Genomic DNA, 19,867 nt, shown 5'->3' with positions numbered 1-19,867 from the left:
TGTGGAAACCTACTTCATTTCAGTGACTCGTTTCAACCCTGTGAAATACTATGTAGAATAGTTACACACAGACTAATGTTTACAAGCCTTGTTTAAATTAATTATGATGGTGTTCTGCTGACAGGTTAGAACTCTTGAATTTATAAATACTAACATATTTTAGGATCTATTTAAAAATCACATTACGAGATCATGAAACATTTTCTATTGATTATGTTTTTTAGTTTTTTTATAAAGATGTGTTCATTGTGCCCTCTGGTGGCGAAATGTTGCAACTACATGTTTAGTGTCACCATAAGTGACAATAGGAGAATAATTTACATATTTAAACAGAACAGTATTATCTTTAAATAAAACTAGTTAATAGGCGATGGGGTATAATTATGTACATACATCTATTTTGACACACAATCTTCTAAACAAAATAAAGAAAAAGACCATCAATATGGTAAATACACTTTATTATCAAAGAATTAAACAGAATGCTCTTTTGAAAGTCATTTTTCTATCTTGAATTTCATATCAATACATTTTCTACTATAAAAAAGATAAACACCATGTCAAAGAAAACTGACAAAAAAGACATGGGTAAAAAACTGCCCTTCAGAGTGGAAGAGAAGAAAAATAAAGACAATGCAAATACAAACAAAAAGGGAAAGTATTTCAGAATATTATTTAGCATAATTTCTTTCCATAATCAAAACCTGAGAAACCAAAACAAAGAAAAAACCTATGGGTTTAGATTAGATTCAGAAAACATTACTCGCATTAATTTGTAGGACTGCAGTGATACAATAATCTCATGCTACAATACGATACACGATATTCTGCTCACGATAAAATATATATTGCGATATTCAGCAAACGATACAATTCAATACACTTTTGCGATTTTCTGAAAGATTTTAGAGGGACAGAGAGATTTTGGTGACATTTTGTGACTGCTATAGAGTTGGAATGAATTAATTTAACCTGAGGGCCGCAGAAAATGCTGACGTCTTCAAGAGCTGGCTCAACACCCGACTTTTTAACCATTTCCTGGATCACTTTGAAGTGCTGAAGGATCCTTTATGAATAACATTGATTGACTGATTGATTGATTGATGTGATGAAGTAAACTGGATTTACACACAGAACATTTTCCACAGGTTCCACAAGAGAAAGGCTCCTCACCTGTGTGAACTCTCATGTGAGCAGTTAAATTTATTTTATGAGCAAAACTTGTTCCACAGGTCTCACAAGTGAAAGGCTTCTCACCTGTGTGAATTCTCATGTGATTAACTAAGTGTGAATTGTACACAAAACTTTTTCCACAGGTCGTACATGACAAACTCTTTGCACATGTGTGCAATGTCATGTGAGCAGTTAGACTTTTTTTATGAGCGAAACCTTTTCCACATGTTCCACAGGACAAAGGCTTCTCACCTGTGTGAATTCTCATGTGACTGACTAAGTTTGATTCATACACAAAGTCTTTCCCACAGGTCACACAAGAGAAAGGCTTCTTACCAGTGTGAAATCTCATGTGAACAGTCAACTTTTCTTTATCAGTGAAACTTTTTCTACAGGTCCCACACGAGAAAGAATTCTCACTTGTATGAGTCTTCATGTGAGAATTTAAAGAGTTTTTTCGAGCAAAATTTTTTCCGCATGTCCCACATGAGAAAGGCTTCTCACCTGTGTGAATTCTCATGTGACTGTCTAAGTCGGGTTTCCTTCGGAAACATTTTTTACAGGTCCCACATGAGAAAGGCTTCTCATTTGTGTGAATTCCCATGTGATTAACTAAGTGAGATTTAGACACAAAATTTCTTCCACAGGTCCCACATGAGAAAATCTTCTCACCCGTGTGAAATCTCATGTGAACAGTTAAATTTCTTTTATGACTGAAACCTTTTCCACACGTTCCACAGGAGAAAGGCTTCTTAGCTATGTGAATCATCATGTGTTCAAGTAACAGAGATTTACAGAGAAAACCTTTTCCACAGGTTGTACATGTGTAAGGCTTATCACCTGAGTGAATTCTCATATGAACTTTTAAAGTGTCTTTGTGATAGAAACTTTTTCCACAAGCTGCACATGTGAATGGTTTTTCCCCTGTGTGAATTCTCATGTGATAAATTAAACGACTCTTGCAAGGATAACTTTTTCCACAGGTTGAACATGTGAAAGGTTTCTTGTGATTTCTCATGTGTGACGTCAAGGAAATACTTTGAGAAAAGGTTTTATCACAAAATTTACAAGAATATAGTTTTTGGTTTGGGTGAGCTTTCTTGTGCGTTTTCTGTTTTGAAGTCTCAGTTTTGCCTTTCTGCTGTTTGTTCAGGAAAATATCATCAGTCTCCTGTTTCAGCACAAGATGCTCTTCATCCTGACTGATGCCAAGTTGCTTCTCTTCCTCTTTGAACTGTTGAGGTTCTGGTTCCTCTGGTTCCTGTTTTATCTGTAGAGGTTCTGATTCCTCTTGCTCCTGTTTCATATTAATAGGTTCTGGTTCCTCTTGCTCCCATTTTATCTGCAGAAGTTCTGGTTCCTCTTGTTCCTGTTTTATCTGCAGAGGTTCTGGTTCCTCTTCATCTAAAGTGGAGTTTTCCTCCTGGTTGCTGGGCTCATTCAGAACCTCCTCCTCTTTACACAGACGGCCCTGTGGGAGATCTGGACAAAAAGACAGAACAAAAACTTTTAAATGTGAGTCAAACAACAAACCCTTACCTGCCATTTGGTTATTCTAATATTACAAACTCAACAAATGTTGTTTTTCCGATTAGAAGAAAACTAGACATTAGTCAAAAGGTAATCTTACGGACTTCCGGGTGAGCAAGCTAGATAGTGATCGCTTAACCTAGAGTCTCCTTGGCTAAAAAGTTTCCAACCTCTATGTACAAACAGAATATACATCAAATTGAGCTTTTAGACAAAATGCCTACAAAAACTCAAAACTGCTTTGCCATTTTTATTCTTTATACTGGCAGACTAAGAGATTATACTCCCTGGTGGTGCTGAAACAGTAGCATGACTACATTGAAGGAAGGTGGGTTTTGAGAGAAAAGAAAATAAAGTTCCAGACACTATACTCATCATATGCATACAACTCTGCAGAAGAAATGACAAAGGATATGGAGATTCAACGATTTGCAGGTTGTAATCAACACTTATTAAACTTGGGCTGACAATAATCAAAAGTCATCTGTGGATCAAGCTGTGACAGACAGAGAAGTGGATTTCAACTAAAGCAGAGGATGGATGTAAGAAGAAACTGGACGTTTAGTCAAGAGAATGACATGCAAAGTCATGAAGGACAACGACTTTGATCAATTAAACGGAAATTAGATGAATTTATCTGGGGCAGACTGGCGACCTGCCCAGGGTGACCCCATCTCTCGTCCGAAATGTCTCACTGGAGAAAGGCACCACTGTTGACCCCACTAGGGCCAAGGGGATGAGAGAGTGAGACAGAGAGAGAGAGGGCAAGAGAAAAAGCAAGAAAGAGACGGATGGATGGATGGATGGATGTCATGTCTCTCTGATGTGATTTCAACCTGGGGCAACAAAACTGAATGGGAAACGGATTGCTACAATCAGGTAACTCCAACAGAGGGCCCTCCAAAAACAATGGATGTCTGATGGTTTGTCCTAAGTCACTCTCACTAACTGTCCCACCCAACGTTTCATTTGAACTGGATTCCTGTACTGGATCTGGGAACTCTCTGATTTTGACACAATGCTCGTCCTACAGGAAGCAAGAAATAGCAGTGAAAAACGTCTGTTTTCTGCCACTGGGGGTGAAGCAAATGCAAGGAACACAATAGCGACAAAGCATGAGCAATTTTCAGCAGGGTACACATGGAAATCTGGACAGAGTGAATGAGCAGAAAGCGTTCTTCAACAGATTCAGTTCAGCTCATCATCCTCCTCTCATCCCACCAGCCTTTGAACTGCAGCTTTTCTGTCAAACTGCAGATGTTTTATCTTCCACTTCAGGCAAAACTAGTTTTTCAAATCAGTTCCTTGCCAACAAAAAAATACTTTCCAAAACTTTCCAAACCGAGCCTGATGTCAGTTGCTCAAATCAAAACTAATAATAAAAAACAGCAAAACATCTGACAATTGCAAGGAATATATTTGTAATATTTTAGTGTGAAATAATTACATTCATGTTTTAGCAGTCTATGCAACACAGATTTGGAGAAATGATCTCAATCCTAAAATCTGTCTCGAGTTTTCATACCTTTTATTAAGTTTTCACAAATCCCAAACTGTAATTTACACAATCTTTTATAATTATGGAACTATCTAGGTTGTGTATAGAGTTGAGTTTATGAAAACTGGAGAAATAAAAATCACAAATCAAACTGTGTTTTAGATCATCTGTGACTAATTTAGAATAATTCAGTCCAGATCTGAGTTGTCAAAAGAAGCTTTGTCCCTTTTTCTTACATCACAACCCCATAATCTTTATTCCAGGTTAGACCAGACCCAAGTTTTATTTGTTTATCCAACCCTTAGAAATAGAGATTAGTGCCTATAAGAAATTTTAATGCTAAATAATGGGATTCCAGTTTGCACACCTTAAGTTTGAACCAAGTGAAGACAAAGACAGATGATCTACTGATAAATTTTTATGATTTAAAGCACTTTGATCTGCCTTGTTGCTGAACTATGCTATAGAAATTACCTTTGACTATGAGTGGCTCAATCGGCATTAGCTACAACAAGTGTGTGTGCAAAGCAAAATAAAGATGAATCTAAACAATACATGTTCATGCAGGATCAACCTGGTTTACTTAGGTTGCACGTTATTCGATGAAGGTTTCAAGAGGTTTGAATATAAACTACTTTAAGGATAAAAATCATCTGAGTTTTTAACTCAATATCAATCTATCAACAAGTAATAGACTTTGCGCTATAGTTACATGATAGAAAAGAAAATGCAACCTATAACTTATAGAAAAGCCTAACAAACCATCTTGAACTAGTATATTTTTTAACTTGTGGACTTTTTGACACCTTCACCTCCATATATTAGAGTTTATAATATCTAAACTCTAACTTAGATATTATATGATGAATAGTAAATAGTCAAGGTAGCAGTTAATCATTGTCATTATCAAGTATTGAATTAATTTCCAGATGGAACGGATTTGTTAATCCTAAAACTTTTTAGTTTGAGTTCAGCGTCACCCCAAACATTTGTCCTTACCCGTCTCCGACTCTCTTTAAACTGTTTCATTAGTAAAAGGTGAAGGTTTTTAGTACCTGTCCGGTTTAAGATGATCTTCGGTGTCCGGGTGAAATCCAGCGGTCTGCTCTGATCCTCCATCTCTTCCTCGATCTTGACATTGATTTCTTTCAACTCTGTGAATGTTTCTTCAACAGGAGTTACCTGCTCGTTGATAAACTCTCTCTGAGGCTCAACTGAAGACATTTTTACTGCAAATATTTACCCAAAACACCAAATCCGTCTTCGAATTACCTTCTAACAAAAGAAAGCTAAGCTACCGTGTGCGTCGTGTAATTCCGTGTGTTTCACTGTGGCTGTACTGAAGAAACTGTAAACGATTTACAAGTTCCGCTTTGAATTTTCGTTGAGTCTTCTCTTTTTATTGTAAGTTATTTTAAATAAATTACACTATTTTGGAATTGAGTTCCTAAAATAAGTAAAAATTTCAATAATATTTTAATTTACGAACTATAAATGTATATTAAAAGGTGACTCACAGCGGATCTTATATATCGTTCGCAGTTTATTCAGGACAGTCACAGTGAAACACGCGGAAGACGAAAACAGAGCACACAGGATAGAGTTAGCTTGTCTTCTGTCAGACGGTTGTTTGAAGACGGGTTTGAGGTTTAGCTAAATATTTGAGTATCTGCAGTGAAAATGTCTTTAATTCAGTCTCAGAGAGAGTTTATCAACGAGCAGGTAACTCCTGCTGAAGAAACATTCATAGAGTTGAAAGAAATAAAAGTCAAGATCGAGGAAAAGATGGACGATCATCGCAGACTGATGGATTTTACCCGGATACCGAAGATAATCTTACACCGGATAGGTACGAAACACCCTTAAATTTTACTCAGGAGAGTTAAAAACAGGTTAAAGACAGCTAGAAACAATATATGATTTTTTTTTGGGCCGACACTGAACTCAAACTAAAAGACTAGTTCCTGCCGGAAATACATAAATAAATGAATAACAAATACGTTAGAATGATGAACTCTGACCTCGACTATTCGCTATTCATTATGTAATATCAAAATTACAGTTTGTGTTTCGTGACTCCCTCTTCTTTACTTCACCAGTTTATGAAAGTACTGGTTAAAGTTTTTTCTTGGAAAAGGTTAGTTTTACTAACTAAAATTATTAGTTTATGATTAGTTTTATGTTTAATCTTATATTTTATTATTGTTTGGATCTGTTTTGTGTCAAATTATGGTTCTTATTTGTATAAATGTAGAACAAAATCTGTTAAGTGTTGATTGAAAAATGAATATTGGTTATGTTAAAACTCATGGAATTTTAACAATGGATAAGTTGTTTTAAAACGATAGACTCAAAATTAATGCCAGAGACGATGACAACAATGGTTCTCAGCTTCTGGACAGAGAGAATAAAAGGTTTGAAGGAAGGGTGAAAGACTCCATCCTTGCCAAAAACAGGAAAAAACAACAACTCTGAAATGAGGAGGAAGGTTACGGTTTCAGCTTCCAAGTATCTGCAAATTTGTTTTGAACCTAATTCAAAAGAAATTACATGAGCATTCCCATCATTCCACTCCAAACAAAAGAACCAAAGGAACCAGGTGGAGATGAGCGAGTTGTTGATTTACGTCTAACTGGGAATGAACTGAAGAGGATGGACCTCCATGACCTGAAAAGGAAAAAGGATCAGATTCCAACACCAATTTGCTGCTCTGCAAAATTTTGTCCTCATAAGATTCCCTGGGATTAGCTGAGTATAGATTAGCTGGAAGTTGATCTTCTTTTCTCTCAAAACCTTCTTTTAGTGTATTTAGACATCAGTGTTTCAGCACATCCAGTGGTAATTCTGGTCGACTGTTACTGTTTTTCAATCCTTCTTATTGCCATGCAATTACTTAATCTTGTGTTAATCTGCAAATTTCAATAGCTGAGATTCAAAAGCACTTTAGGTTTTGCTTTAGGCCTTCTATCTGAGTATTTTATATGATGTATAGTCTATCTACATAGAGGAAATAAATATTTGGAATATTCGCTGGGGAGATATTGGGTTAAGCTTTCATCATCTTGTTTGCTCACCCAGAAAAATTAACTCCACTCTCATCTAGTGGAGTTAATTTTTCAAACTTATATATTTTTAATTTAACAATATTCCAAGAAAATCATGTTTAGATGCATCAATGGATTAAAATGCAGATTTTGATCTTTGCTTGATATTTCAATGCTTTTTTTTTCTCCAGATCTGTGTAAAGAGGAGGAAGTTCTCAATGAGCCCAGCAACCAAGAAGAAAACTCCACTTTAGACCAAGAGAAACCAGAACCTCTGCAGATGAAACAGGAACAAGAGGAACCAGAACCTCTGCAGATGAAACAGGAACAAGAGGAACCAGAACCTCTGCAGATGAAACAGGAACAAGAGGAACCAGAACCTCTGCAGATGAAACAGGAACAAGAGGAACCAGAACCTCTGCAGATGAAACAGGAACAAGAGGAACCAGAACCTCTGCAGATGAAACAGGAACAAGAGGAACCAGAACCTCTGCAGATGAAACAGGAACAAGAGGAACCAGAACCTCTGCAAAATAAACGGGAACAAGAGGAACCAGAACCTCTGCAGATAAAACAGGAACAAGAGGAACCAGAACCTCTGCAGATGAAACAGGAACAAGAGGAACCAGAATATCAACAGTTCAAAGAGGAAGAGAAGCAACTCAGCATCAGTCAGAATGAAGAGCAGCTTGTGCTGAAACAGGAGTCTGATGACATGTTGGTGAATAAGCGGCAGAAAAGCAAAACTAACAATTCAAAACAAAAAAGGCACAAGAAAGCTCACCCAGACCAAAAATTATATTCCTGTAAAATTTGCGATAAAACTTTTTCTCGAAACAGTTCTGTGACTAGACACATGAGAATTCACACGGGTGAGAAACCTTTCACATGTCCCACCTGTGGAAAAAGTTACCATTACAAGAGAAGTTTAATTTGTCACTTGAGAACTCATGGAGGTGAACAACGGTTCACATGTTCAATCTGTGGAAAACATTACCATTCAAAGGACACTTTAAAGAATCACATGAGGATTCATGTGGGTGAGGAGCTTTACTCATGTACGAGCTGTGGAAAAACGCTTTTCTCTAAAAAGGGTTTAACTGATCACATGAAGACTCACACAGGTGAGAAGCCTTAATCATGTATAACCTGTGGAAAACATTTTGGTTGCAAAAGTTATTGAAATCTTCACATGACAGATGACATGAGTGAGATGTCTTGTGTGACCTGTGGAAAAAGTTTCTCTCAAAGTGATAGCTTGGAAACGCATTGTGTCACTGTATTTTGTAAAATGTCCAACCTTTTGGATTTAGGAAATGCAGTCCAAAGGTGCAAACCAATAGCCATGCATAAATTTTATTTTAATTTTAATTTTTTAAACCAAATGAAAAATAAAATTCACCACACAAGTTATGTAGTTCCTGTGTTTCACACTGTCGACGCACATCAGCAGGCTTGTCAGAAAGCTGACCACAGCTGCACTATTTTCTTATTTTCACAGTTGTTCTGCTGCAATAGTTACCGCATGTATTCCTGCCGCTGCTGGTGAAAATGCTGACTGATGAAAGTCATATTTAAACTCCTTTGTACTGAGCAGCTCTCTGATAGCAGACAGCATGTCTGTGGTCCACAGCTAAACGATTAATGTTTGCAGTTTTTAGACGCCACTGTTTCATCACATCCGGTTATAATTCTGGTCTACTATTACTGTTTGCCAATCCAGCGTAAATCCTTCTTATTGTCAGGCCATTACTTAATTATTTGTCTGCAAGTTTCAATAGTTGAGATTAAAAAGCTCTTTTGGGTTTTTCTTTAGGCCTTCTGTCTGAGTATTTTATGTGATGTATATTCTGTATTTACATAGAGGAAGAAGATTTTTGGAAGCTATTATCATCTTGTTTGCTCATCCAGAAATTTGTAATATATTTTGACTCATCTAGTTGAGTTAATTCTTCATAATTATAAGTTTTAAATGTTACAATACCCCAACAATATTATGCTTAGAAGAAGGTCTTTGACTGACATTAAAATGCTTTTTTTTTTTTTTTTTATTGTCCAGATCTGTGTAAAGAGGAGGAGGTTCTCAATGAGTCCAGCAACCAGATGGAAAATGCCACTTTATATCAAGAGGAACCAGAACCTCTGCAGATAAAACAGGAGCAACAAGAACCAGAACATAAACAGTTCAAAGAGGAAGAGAAGCCACTCTGCATCAGTCAAGATGAAGAGCATCTTGTGCTGAAACAAGAGACTGATGACATTTTGATGATTCCTCCTAATGTGCAAAGAATCCACAATGAAACAGAACCACAGAGGAACCAACTCGTCTCTCATGGCTCTGCTGAGGATGAGAACCAGGATCAGGAAGGAAGCAATTCTGAAGACCCAGGAAAAAAGAGAAAGAAAGAACAGAAACAAAATGAGAAACATCAGAAAACGAAAAGGCAGAAAAATACAACTGACAGTTTGAAACTAAAAAGGCACAAGAAAGTTCACCCAGACCAAAAATTATATTCTTGTAAAATTTGCAATAAGACCTTTTCTAGAAACAGTTCTGTGACAAGACACATGAGAATTCACACGAGTGAGAAAGCTTTCTCATGTCCCACTTGTGGAAAGCGTTACCATTACAAGAAAGGTTTAATTTGTCACTTGAGAAATCACACAGGTGAAAAACAGTTCACATGTTCAATGTGTGGAAAACAATATTGTTCAAAGGACACTTTAAAGAGACACATGAAAATTCATGTTGGTGACCAGCCTTACCAGTGTACGATCTGTAAAAAAAGGTTTACTAGTAAGAATGGTTTTACTGATCACATGCAGACTCACATGGGTGAGAAGCCACATTCATGTGTGACCTGTGGAAAACATTTTATTTACAAAAGTTATTTAAATCATCACATGAGGATTCACACAGGTGAGAAGCCTTTTTCATGTACACGTTGTAGAAAAACATTCAGTCAAAAAGGAGCTTTAACTTGGCACATGAGAATTCACACAGGTGAGAAGCCTTTTTCATGCACGAGCTGTGAACAAAGGTTCTCCAGGAAAGGCAATTTAGCTCTTCACATGAGGTCTCACACAGGTGAGAAGCCTTATATGTGTGTGACCTGTGGAAAACATTTTGGTTACAAATGTTATTTAAATCTTCACATGAGGATTCACACGGGTGAGAAGCCTTTTTCATGTGTGACCTGTGGAAAAGGTTTCTCTCAAAAATCCAATCTTTCTGCACACGTTCGAGCTCACACAGGTGAGAAACCTTTTCCTTGTGTGATTTGTGGGAGACATTTCCGGTTTAAATCTAATTTACTTTTTCATATGAAAACTCACACAGGTGAGAGTCCTTTCTCTTGTGTAACGTGTGGAAAAAGTTTCACTCGGATAAGCAATTTCACTGTTCATATGAGAGAGCACAGAGCACATGACGGCATAATTTGAACTTCAAGTATCTGTTCTCAGTAATTTGCTGTTTGAAAGCGCAGCAATTATAGCTGGGTGACATTTTGTAAATGTACCAGCTTTGTAAAACTGTAAAACAGCTGAAACACTGAGTGCCTGTAAATCTCAACTAAGAACCCACCTGTTTAGAGTTGTATTTGAAATGTAATCAATTATGAATTTAACAATGGCTCTTGACTTAATGTAATGTTGTGATTGTTGATTCTATGTTGCATGACTTTGTTTTTTTGTGTTATGATGTAAAGCACTTTGAAATGCCTTGCTGCTGAAATGTGCTATACAAATAAAATTTGATTGATTTGATTTCAAAATAAAAATAAATATTGCTGATTATATGATGGCAACAATGCAGACATAAGGTTCATTAAATCATAATTAATGAACCTGAGAAGTATTTTTTGTAACCGTGCATTGACTCTTTTTGTTTTTGTTTTACCCATGTGTCTTTTTCCATTACAGTTTTTGTTTGAGAATGTTTTTACTTTTTAGAATATTAGAAAAATGATTGATGAGGTATATTAAATTTCAGATAGAAAAGTGACAAAAAAAACTCTCAACTGTCTTATTATGGGGGCAACACTGTAGGAAAGAAGGAACCAATCAGCCACGGCAAAAAAAAATTCTTAAACACCGACATGTTCCCAAAAAATAACTCAAAACTTAGGTCGAAGGTTCAGGACCACCGAGAAATGCGAAACGGGAGAAATATTTTGCTTTGACTGTTTTGTTAGTATACAGTTGACTGGATGCGCCCTAGATATGACTATTACTAATACGACTAAGCTAGCTGAACGCGTTGGCAGTGGCTGTAGATAGCTTGTTAGCAGCTAGCTGGCTGCTAACTCTTAAGCATTTAAATATGTCAGTGAAAGCGAGATGTAAAGGTTCTTATTGTTCTGTGTCCCAAATCAGATATTCCTTTTTGAAAGAAAATTAAACTTCAGTTATCGGTAAATGAAATGAGCAAAAGGTGGATTATGCGACTGTGTGACATATTTTGATGTTGAGCATTTTTAAAAGGAAGATTTATTTTTACAGTAAAACAAGATTCTAAGTTTTGCACATAGTTGGCATTTTAAGATAACATGTAGGCAACCGTTTTAAACATCTTATAAAACTAATGTTCTGTTGAACCACAACAGCTTCAGTAGTTTTATTTTCAATTAGATTTTAGACTTTTGTTAGCTAAATTGTTTTTCTCTACTTTGATTTTCCTTGATGTACTAACCATTGTGTAATTTTGTATGTATTTATATATGAATATCTTTTAATGTAGTGACTTTATAAAGTAAAGATTAAAAAAATTATCCTCCCCCCATAAAGAAGTATTTAAAATTATTTTGAGGTTACCATGGTAACAGCTGACACACTTGAAGTTCTGCCCCTTTGTAACACAATATTTGGTGAATTAGCTTCTCAAACTATGACGATTGATCTAGTTAAACTGATGTAAGGTATTTTCAAGAATAATTTAAGAAAATTAGATGAAGTCCATTCACATCTAAAAAATTCTCACAACCTTATCTGATGTTCCATCAGAAAAAGACACTCGTTCATTAACATTGATGCAGAACTGATGGACTTTATCCTCTACAACCTCTATATGCGGGAGCAGCAAAGCAACACGCTAACCACTGCACCACGCAATGTCCTTATTCCCCTTATTGTTGGAATTTTCAGTTTCCCTTTGGTAAATTCTTTATATTTTTATACAACTTGATCTGTCTGACGAACTCACCTAGTTCATCTTCGTTCACTTTCTTGGAAAAATTTGTTTTGCCAGGTGATTGCAACTAGTCGACTGGCCCCATGAAAAGTCATTGCAGAGTAAAGAATCGACCAGTTGGAGTAACCTCCAGTACAGGGGTCACTAACTCTAGTCCTCCAGGGCTACCATCCTGTAACTTTTAGATGCGTCTCTGCTCAAACACACCTGGATCAAATAAACTGCTCGTTTCCAGCCTATTGCAGAGAGGAATGAATGCTGGTGAGGGAATTCAGACATTTTGGAGCAGAGGTGAATCTAAAAGTTGCAGGATGGTAGAACTGGAGGACTGGAGTTGGTGACCCCTGCTCTAGTATCAGGTCCATAATGGTGCTGAGGTGTCAGAATCTCAGCATGAAAAGTTTCCAGGACGAGTCCAGATGTCCACAGAGAAGGACGGATCAGACTCCATGTGTCCAGACTGAGGACTGAAGACAGATAAATCACACCAACTTGGTTAGATCTTCCACTGTGGAAACAGAAATCTCTCTGAATCTCCACTCTGTGTTTATCAATGTCTATAATTTCCTGTAAATAAAACTGATCAGTTTAATCTCTTCACAGCAGCAACGAATCGACCTGAAACTTCAAACCTGAACACTGGATCTGGAACCACGGAGGAAGAGATGAGCTCTATAGACTGCTGTTGTTTATATATGTGAAGGTTTTCCTGATTTACTATCTGCTTCTTGGTTTTATTCCAGTCTCTGATTCCAGCCAAATTATTTTCTGTTTTTATGAACGTCTGAAGCAGAATTCAGAGATTGGGGTTGTAATTGTACAAATCTATTCTATCAAACAATCTTCTATTAAACGGAAAAATGAAAAAGATCATTATTGTGGAAAATAAACTTTATTATATCTTAAATTAAATTCATATCATCAATATCTTTTCCACTATCCAAAGCATAAAAGTCATGTCAAACAAAAAAAAAGACAAAACAAGAGTTGGATAAAAACTGCAGCTTACAGTAACTAACAAGAATAAAGCCAATGAAGATGTTTAAACAAAAAGGGAAAACATCTCAGATTTCAACATTATTTAGCACAATTTCTTCCTGAGAAAAAAATGATGGATGATATTTAGATTAAAGTTTATAAAACATAACTCACAAAGGGCCATTAATTTGTAACCCTACAAGCACATGCAGTAACAGCTAACGTATCGATTTCATCCAATCACTGAAATAAACCAAATAAGTACAAAAGATAAACACACAATAAAGACTCCAAAACTTTACAAGTGTAAACCTGAAAGCATTCAAAACCATTGCTCCTTTAAGAAGCTATGAATATCTCCCATATTCTCTTTAAAAACAAATAATGTTAACATAAAATTGCCATAATAAAGCAAATGTTGAAGTATTTTAGCTAAATCTCCGATTTGAAATGCGTTTTAAAGCTGAATTGAATTAAAAATTCAATCCAGCTTTAATTACCCTGTTTCCAAAAAGCAAATTATTAAGAATTTTGGCACTTGAGGTTCACATTATGCCATCAAACCTGCGTGAGTTCTCATGTGAACGGTTACATTTCTTTTGAGGGATGCACCAACTGCAGTTTTCTGCCCGATTGCCGATGACCAGTCTTTAAAAAGTCTGATATGCCATTTCGAATTTTGGGCAACACTAATTTTTTTGTCTGAAATGTCATTAAATATAGTAAGAAAGTTGTTGAGCTGGCAACAGTGGAGTGACTACTGTGAACTACAAATGTGCAGACATGACCTGGTGGGCTGGTTGAACAGTCAAACCTCTCAACAGAGAGCAGAAGAGGACAGTGGCTGACTTTCAGACCTTTGCTAAGGTAGATAAAAATCCAGGGAAAAGATCAGATTCACAGGTAACGGCTGATCACAGATCTCCAAAAATGAAGCAAAGTGACACTGATAAACCAGTGAACCCCTACCAGACACCCGTGTGAATCTTCATGTGAGCAGTCAAATTTTTTTTATGAGAGAAACTCCTTCTGCATGTCCCACATGAGAAAGACTTCTCACATGTGTGAGTTCTCATGTGAGAAGCCAAATAGTATTTTTGAGCAAAACTTTTTTCGCAGATCCCACATGAGAAAGGCTTCTCACTTGTGTGAGTTGTCATGTGCTGACGTAAACCAGATCTACACGTAAAGGATTTTCCACAAATCCCACATGGAAAAGGCTTCTCACCTGTGTGAGTTCTCATGTGAGCAGTTAAATGTATGTTACGAGAGAAACGTCTTCCACATATCCCACAAGAGAAAGGCTTATCACCCATGTGAGTTCTCATGTGAGCAGTTAAAATTATTTTACGAGTGAAACTTCTTCCACATGTGCCACATGGGAAAGAATTTTTGCTTGTATGAGACTTCATGTGAGAAGTTAAACGGTGTCTTCCAGCAAAACTTTTTCCACAGGTCCCACATGAGAAAGGTTTCTCACCTGTATGAGTTCTCATGTGATTAACTAAGTCAGATTTATTCAAGCAATTTCTTCCACAGGTGCCACAAGAGAAAGTCTTCTCACCTGTGTGAAATCTCATGTGAGCAGTCAAGCTGTTTTTATGAGTGAATTTTTTTCCACAGGTCCCACATGAGAAACGTTTCTCACCTGTGTGAACTCTGACGTGACTAACCAAGTCAGGTTTCCTCCGGAAACTTTTTCCACAGGTCCCACATGGGAAAGGCTTCTCACCTGTATGAATCGTCATGTGATCAAGTAATTGAGATTTACACACAAAACGTTTTCCACAGGTTGTGCACGTGTAAGGCTTCTCGCCCGAGTGAATTTTCATGTGTCTGCTTAAAGAGCCGTTTTGATGGAAACTCTTTCCACAATCAGCACATGTGAACGGCTTTTCCCCTGTATGGATTCTCATGTGGTCAATTAAACGACTCTTGTAAAGATATCTTTTTCCACAGGTTGAACATGTGAAAGGTTTCTTAGCCGTGTGAGTTGTCATGTGTGTTGTCAAGGAATTATTTTGAGAAAAGGTTTTGTCACAAATTTTACAAGAATATAGTTTTTGGTTTGGGTGAGCTTTCTTGTGTGTTTCTTGTTCTGAACTGTCAGTTTTGTCTTTCTGCTGTTTGTTCACCAACATGTCATCAGTCTCCTGTTTCAGCACAAGCTGCTCCTCATCCTGACTGATGCTGAGTTGTTTCTCTTCCTCTTTGAACTCTTGATGTTCTGGTTCCTCTTGTTCCTGTTTTATCTGCAGAGGTTCTGGTTCTTCTTGATTTAAAGTGTATCTTCCCTCCTGGTTGCTGAGCTCACTCAGAACCTCCTCCTCCTCTTTACACGCCCACCGTTGTGGGAGAGCTGGACAAAAAGACAAAAAAAAAAAGAAAAAAGAAAGAAGCTTTTAAATGTGAGTCAAACAACAAACCTTTCACTTTAATTTATTGATGTATCTAAACAGTACTTTTAAAGGCTTTTCTAAAATAAACTCAACAAATGTACTTCTTCTGAACAGAATGGAACTAGATGTGAGTCAATATATTGTATCAAGGACTTCTGGATGAACAAGCTTTTTCCTCCAGATAGAACTATATGGCTCAGAAATGTGGTTGCTGTCCTTCCATAGAACCAGCTCCCTCTTCTGCATCACTCTGTAGTTTTTTCCTCTAAAACTGCAGATATATCACTGAAATCTTCGCTGAAATCGTTCTCAACTTCCTCGACTTCTGTGTATGCAGCCTTAGTTGTTTAAGGTTTGATTTACCCTGTGAGAAATATTTCTCATTGAATACTGTAAGAAATAAATATTTATTGATTTATTAATAAGCAATTAATAAATATTTATTTATTACTAAAGTTTTTGCACACAGAATGAAATCACAATAGTTAATATTTTTAAGACATGGAAGTGGTTTTGTCTACCCATCATAGTGAGTTCCTCCATCATTTGTTCCTTACTATTGTGGGGAGCCTTGAGGGCTCAGCAGCGCTGGCCAATAAGGCTGGGCTATTGGACAAATTCATCAGCTATCTATGATGGGCTAATTGCTTTTTAAGAACCATTTTTAAGAGTTACTTTGGTTACAGTGACAGCACTGCTTGATCAAAGTCAAAAGAGACAGCTCACAATTTAAATGGCACAAATTCCTTCAAGCTGCAAGAAAAGATTTGATCTTCTTCAGAGTGCCTCCAAGTGCAGCTCGGAGGCACTCAAACTTGAAACAGAGAGTTTTATTTTATCTAAATAAAAACCATAATGGTCAACAATAAATAATAAATAATCTGGGGACTGGCTTTTCCCCAGATTATTTAGTCTAACAGCCGTTCCACTACCTGTTTTACGGATTCAAGTAGGACAACAAATACCAAAATAAAAATAGTCTTCAGCGAACGTGTTTGCTTCCATTAAAAAATAAAATCCCGCCGTACCAGTAATGAGACAGGGGTGCCTTCAAGTATGCCAAACACTTGGAAATATGCAGTTCGGCCAGCCGGACTGCGAATCTTTAAGGCGTTAACTCCTCTTAAAGATGTACTTTGTACAAACCGGGATGCTGCACCATATTCTGTGACATCTGTAAATTGTGACTGTAGGAGGCGCTGTTGCAACTTCACATCACACTTTGCTATATTTATGGACACAGAATATGAGAGCGCTCATCATATAGTGGGACCACTCTGTAACTAAATATTTAAAACAAACCTTTTCTGCTAACTCTCTCCTTCCTCAGTAACCATCTGACCATTAGTATTGGGACGTTACTTTTTATTATTATTTTTAAAACAGCTTTATTACTATTAATAAAAGCTTTGCCATTTCTCCAAATAGCAAAGCTTTTATTATTTGGATAAATAATAAAATAATGTTGTTGGTTTTCACAATTATTCAAGAAAATAATTATTTTTTAATTAATTAGATTGCATTTTAGCAAAGCTTATTTATTCACAAAACTATTTTAAAACTAACCTATTTAACTACTTGCAGCTACTCTTTCATTCAAGAAACGGAAAGACAATTAATACACTCGGTGCATTGCTCAACTTCAATTTATGTGCATGATGTTGCAATAACCCCTGGCTGATGTTGTTACTTTTATAAGGTATGTTTTTGTTGTATATTTAGTGTACCTAGTTCTTTAAAAAACAAGATATCATAATCCAGGTCACAGTTGATAATTCCAAATCTATATGTTTTCAGACGGATTAGTTATTCCAGCGTCTTTTGGTTTGGTGGAATAGTCCTTTAAATATTTTTATAAGTACAGCGTAGCCACAAAGAGCTTTCTATAACCTGTCTCATCAGTATTAGTAAAACGTGAAGGGATTTCATACATATTCTGTGTAAGCTTATCATCGGCATCTGGGTAAAATCCAGCAGTCTGCGCTGATCCTCCATCTCTTCCTCGATCTTAACGTTGATTTCTGTCTGATCGTCCGTCTCTTCCTCGATCTTAACGTTGATTTCTGTCTGATCGTCCGTCTCTTCCTCGATCTTAACGTTGATTTCTGTCTGATCGTCCGTCTCTTCCTCGATCTTAACGTTGATTTCTGTCTGATCGTCCGTCTCTTCCTCGATCTTAACGTTGATTTCTGTCTGATCGTTCATCTCTTCCTCGATCTTAACGTTGATTTCTGTCTGATCGTCCGTCTCTTCCTCGATCTTAACGTTGATTTCTGTCTGATCCTCCATCTCTTCCTCGATCTTAACGTTGATTTCTGTCTGATTGTCCATCTCTTCCTCGGACTTAACGTTGATTTCTGTCTGATCCTCCATCTCTTCTTCGATCTTGACGTTGATTTCTTTCAACTCTGTGAATGTTTCTCTAGCAGGAGTTACCTGCACGTTTATAAACTCTCCCTGAGGCTGAAATGAAGACACTTTCATTGCAAACCCTAAAATATTTACCTAAAACACCAAACTCGTCTCCAGACAACCGTCTCACAAAAGAAAAGCTAATGCTAGCCCGTGTGCTGTTTGTATCTTTCGGGTGTTTCACTCTGGCTGTACTGAAGCAACGGTAAACGACTTTTAGTTCCGCTTTGAATTTTCCTCTTTGAGCCTCCTCTTATAAGTTTTATTAAATAAATTAGTACTCTTGAGAGGTCCATTGTTAGTGTAATTTTAGAAAATAGCTTTTTTTAGTTGTTTGTATAATTTTATATGGAAATACTGACCTACTTTCATAGCAAATTTACGTTCAGGTGACTCTTACTGTATTTTCATCCTATCGGAAGTTAGGGTTTAAGAATTGACAATTTTACAATTTTCAAGGTTTTGACGATCTTTGTAAGCCGGAGATGTTGGTTTGTGATAACTTTGTGATAACTCAAGACCAAGAATAAGTAGGGAGTGCCTAGTTAGAACAGATTAGATTGAAAACAACACTGAGCATGCATTTTTGCAATAATTAATAAAGTGCCGCTTGAGTGAAAATCACTCATGTCTGCTTGGTACCTAAGAGTGAACATTTAGCTCTGTTGTTTTACCTGACTATTCTGTGGTCATTATTCATTTATTTCAGTACTTCAGTTCACCCAAGTGAAACGTAGTATATAAAATGACACAATGAAAAACGTTTGACCCTATGCAAATAACTCTGTGAAAAGTTGAGTATGTTTTGATTTTTTAAAATGTATTTTTAAGTAAAACATCTCAATTTGAAGTATTGGGGTAGTAGGACACTTGGTGTAATGGAATAAAAATATTTTAGTCTGCTAGAATTTATTGTTTTTTTCACTCACTGTCTATATTGTCCGTAATAGAGTTGACATAACATACCGCAAAACATATGTTTTTTCTGAGAAAAAAATGATAAAATATGTAGCTAATGTTTGGCAATTACAGATTTTTTTAAGTTTAATGCCTTTTCAGTAGACTACCTAAAAAACTTTTTAAGAAATGAAAAGTTTGTCATTTCTTGAAGTGCCAAATGTATCTCCAATTATAGAATACCTTCAGAAATACCTTCACGTTTTTACTGATGAGTTAAAGACAACAAGACACAAGATAGGAATTTTTGGGGGGGCTGACGTACTCAAAATAAAGTACTCAGGAATAACAAATCTGTTTCAGCTGGAAATATTAAATAATGAGAATGATAAACCCTGACCTTTACCATTTGCTACTCATTATATAAGATCAAAATATGGTTTATGTTCAATGACTCCCCTCAGCTCTAAAAGTTTATGCTTAAAATGATTAATTGTACTTATGTTTTGTGTGTAAATTGTTACATTTACGATTTAGGTTCGTTCTTTGGCTCATATTTTGTGTTCTCTTTTAATTGTATAAGTATAGCACTTAGTCTGTTAAGTGTTCATTGAAAAATGCATATTGACTTTGTTAAAATTCATGCAATGGCAGCGAGGAAGAGATGGGTTCTGTGAACTGCTGCTGTTTGTATAATAAAGGTTTTCCTGATTTACTATTTGTTTCAAACAGAAGGTTTTACTCC

General features: G+C 36.4%; 3 protein-coding genes across 4 annotated transcripts; 1 reads left to right on the top strand and 2 right to left on the bottom strand.

The window, feature by feature from the left end:
• Nucleotides 1-444: 444 nt before the first annotated feature.
• LOC106913155 (uncharacterized) lies at nt 445-5,528 on the bottom strand. The gene is made up of 2 exons (XM_014979888.2): nt 5,257-5,528; nt 445-2,655 (listed from the first exon to the last, which is right to left on the bottom strand). Exons 1-2 carry the CDS (start codon nt 5,423-5,425, stop codon nt 1,028-1,030), a joined length of 1,797 nt encoding a protein of 598 aa, XP_014835374.2. The 5' UTR covers nt 5,426-5,528; the 3' UTR covers nt 445-1,027.
• Nucleotides 5,529-5,765: 237 nt separating this feature from the next.
• Nucleotides 5,766-11,400, top strand: LOC106910565 (uncharacterized). 2 transcript variants are annotated; one of them, XM_088016151.1, is made up of 3 exons: nt 5,766-6,050; nt 7,437-8,369; nt 9,305-11,400. In XM_088016151.1, exons 1-3 carry the CDS (start codon nt 5,882-5,884, stop codon nt 10,687-10,689), a joined length of 2,487 nt encoding a protein of 828 aa, XP_087872277.1. In that variant the 5' UTR covers nt 5,766-5,881; the 3' UTR covers nt 10,690-11,400. The 2 variants fall into 2 exon arrangements, with proteins under 2 accessions (XP_087872277.1, XP_087872278.1); XM_088016152.1 differs by lacking the exon at nt 9,305-11,400 and having other exon boundaries at nt 7,437-8,652.
• A 1,909-nt stretch (nt 11,401-13,309) lies between these two features.
• Nucleotides 13,310-18,412, bottom strand: LOC106910566 (uncharacterized). Its single transcript, XM_088016165.1, has 2 exons — nt 17,745-18,412; nt 13,310-15,773 (listed from the first exon to the last, which is right to left on the bottom strand). The coding sequence occupies exons 1-2, from the start codon at nt 18,295-18,297 to the stop codon at nt 14,380-14,382; spliced, it is 1,947 nt and encodes a 648-aa protein (XP_087872291.1). The 5' UTR covers nt 18,298-18,412; the 3' UTR covers nt 13,310-14,379.
• Nucleotides 18,413-19,867: the final 1,455 nt, after the last annotated feature.

Source organism: Poecilia mexicana, unplaced genomic scaffold (assembly GCF_051168715.1).
Source record: "Poecilia mexicana isolate PSO_F unplaced genomic scaffold, ASM5116871v1 scaffold_18, whole genome shotgun sequence".
NCBI lineage: Eukaryota > Metazoa > Chordata > Actinopteri > Cyprinodontiformes > Poeciliidae > Poecilia > Poecilia mexicana.
Note: the sequence above shows the minus strand (reverse complement) of the source record. Positions and strands in the feature narration are given on the sequence as shown.